Source organism: Lactuca serriola, chromosome 4 (assembly GCF_051521515.1).
Source record: "Lactuca serriola cultivar US96UC23 chromosome 4, Lser_US96UC23_V15, whole genome shotgun sequence".
Lineage (NCBI taxonomy): Eukaryota > Viridiplantae > Streptophyta > Magnoliopsida > Asterales > Asteraceae > Lactuca > Lactuca serriola.
The window spans coordinates 152219406-152221485 of record NC_136411.1 but is presented as its reverse complement, the minus strand read 5'-3'; the positions used below and the strand labels follow the sequence as shown (position 1 = coordinate 152221485).

The following is a 2080-nucleotide window of genomic DNA, read 5'->3' as shown; positions in this document are numbered from 1 at the left end:
GTGGCTTTCTTCCTGTCCATATCTCATACGGTGTAGTATCCTTCATTGCCTTTGTACATACCCTGTTTAGTACATAGACAGCATGATTCATCGCTTCTCCCCACAATACATCTGGTAAATTCATGGTCTTTAAGCAGCTTCTTATCATCTCAAGTATAGTTCAATTGCGTCTCTCCACGACTCCATTCTGTTTGTGGGGAGAATGGTGAGGTATATTGTCTGTCAAGCCCTGTTTCATTACAATATGCAGTGAATTGCTTCGAAAGGAACTCTCCCCCTCAATCTGTTCTTAGTAGCTTCATCTTTTTCCCAATCTCTACTTCACCTTTTGTTCTAAAGTTCTTGAATTTCTGAAAGGCTTCATCTTTTGACTTCAACAGATACACCCACATGACCCTGCTAAAGTCATCAACTATTAACATAAAGTACCTATTGCCAGCAGGTGTTGGTCGTGTGACTGGCCCACATAAATCAACATGTACAAATCCCAGTCTTTCTTCTAACCTGAAGCTTGTACTTGATGGGAATGAATATCATGACAGTTTCCCCATAAGGCATCCTTAACATGATTTTGATGGAATCACCATTTTAGGAATTCCTTCAACCAAGCCTCTTTCAGACACCAATTTCAGTGAGGTGAAGTTTATATGACCTAACCTTGTATGCTACAACCAAGTTGGGTCTTTTATTTCAGCAACCAAGCATCTTGAACTGACTTCTTCAAGCTCTATTTTGTATAGACGGTTTAGGGACTTTTGCACCTTCATTAGCAATCTCCCAGCTTTATCATGGACCCATAAGAATGGCTCCATTATCTTGATTTCATCCCCACTTTCTGACAGTTGGCCAAGACTGATTATGTTGCTGCAGAGGTTAGGTATGTAATACACTTCCTGAAGTTTCCTTTGTTCTCCATTTTTACATTGTAAAATTATGGAACCCTTTCCTTTAATCCTTACTTTAATTTCATTCCCAAACATGACATACCCTTGTATCTCCTTATTCAGATTATGGAACTTCCCTCTGTCACCAGTCATATGATTGCTTGCTCCGGTATCAAGATACCATAACTTTGACTGGTTTGATTTCCCCACCTTTCTTTTCCAACTCTGGGTTTACTTTTTCTTCATTTAAAAAAATCTCACCAACTTCTTCCTTATTTTGGAGAGACATGAATAGGAGTGCAGGTTCGTTGTCTTCCTATATCAAATTGTTCTCATTGTTTCTTTATTTTCTTGGATTTTTGCATTCAGCTGCGTAATGACCATGTTCCTGACAGTTGTAACACTGCACTTTGCTTTTGTCTTGACTGCTAGATGCACCGAAGTTTCCTTCACATTGGTGATGAGAGCCACTTCTACCCCGACCACCACGACTACTGCCATTTCTTCCTCTTCCTCTACCTCGTCCTCGTGATCCACCGAATCCTCCACGATTTGATTTTGATTTGGTGTCACCCTCTCCTTTCTTGTTATTTCTTTCAGACCATTCTTGATGCGTTAATAGGAGCCTTTTATCTTGGTTGTCACTGTTCCCTTTCATTCTTTCTTCATGTGCTTTCAATCGTCCAATCACTTCTTCCACTATCATCGTGTCCAAGTCTCCAAAATGTTCTAGGGTCGAGGCATTCTGTAGAAACTTGGATGGCACCGCCCTGGGTAGTTTCTTTACTACATAATCCTCGTCTATAGTGTCTCCCAAAGTGTGCATGGTACTAACGATGTTGGTCACCTTCACAGCAAACTCATCAACGCCCTCTGTCTCCTTCATGTTCATTGCTTCAAATTCTGCCTTCAGGGTCTGAATTCTTGCAACCTTCACCCTATCTGCTCCCATGAACATTGTCTTCAGGGCTTCCTATGCTTCTTTGGCCGTTTTCTTTTCAGCTAGTGACATTATCCCTTGATAGATGGGTGCTAGTGCCATCTTGTCCTTCTTAACCTCCACCACCGTGTTTGTTGTTCGTGGTTCAACAACTTCCCATACCCCGTGAGCTTGCATGAAGACATGCATTTTGATTGCCTATGCTCCATAGTTGGTTCTTGATAACATTGGATAATGGAGAGTTATTTGACCATCC

At 41.2% G+C, this 2080-nt stretch overlaps 1 protein-coding gene across 1 annotated transcript; it reads right to left on the bottom strand.

The window, feature by feature from the left end:
* Positions 1-1227: 1227 nt before the first annotated feature.
* LOC145098918 (uncharacterized) lies at positions 1228-1842 on the bottom strand. Its single transcript, XM_079036509.1, has one exon. It carries the CDS (start codon positions 1840-1842, stop codon positions 1228-1230), a length of 615 nt encoding a protein of 204 aa, XP_078892635.1.
* Between the last annotated feature and the right edge of the window lie 238 nt (positions 1843-2080).

Bases quoted from the DNA above. Each gene is read 5' to 3' on its own strand.
- LOC145098918 (XM_079036509.1), bottom strand. From the start codon at position 1,842: ATGTTCATGGGAGCAGATAGGGTGAAGGTTGCAAGAATTCAGACCCTG.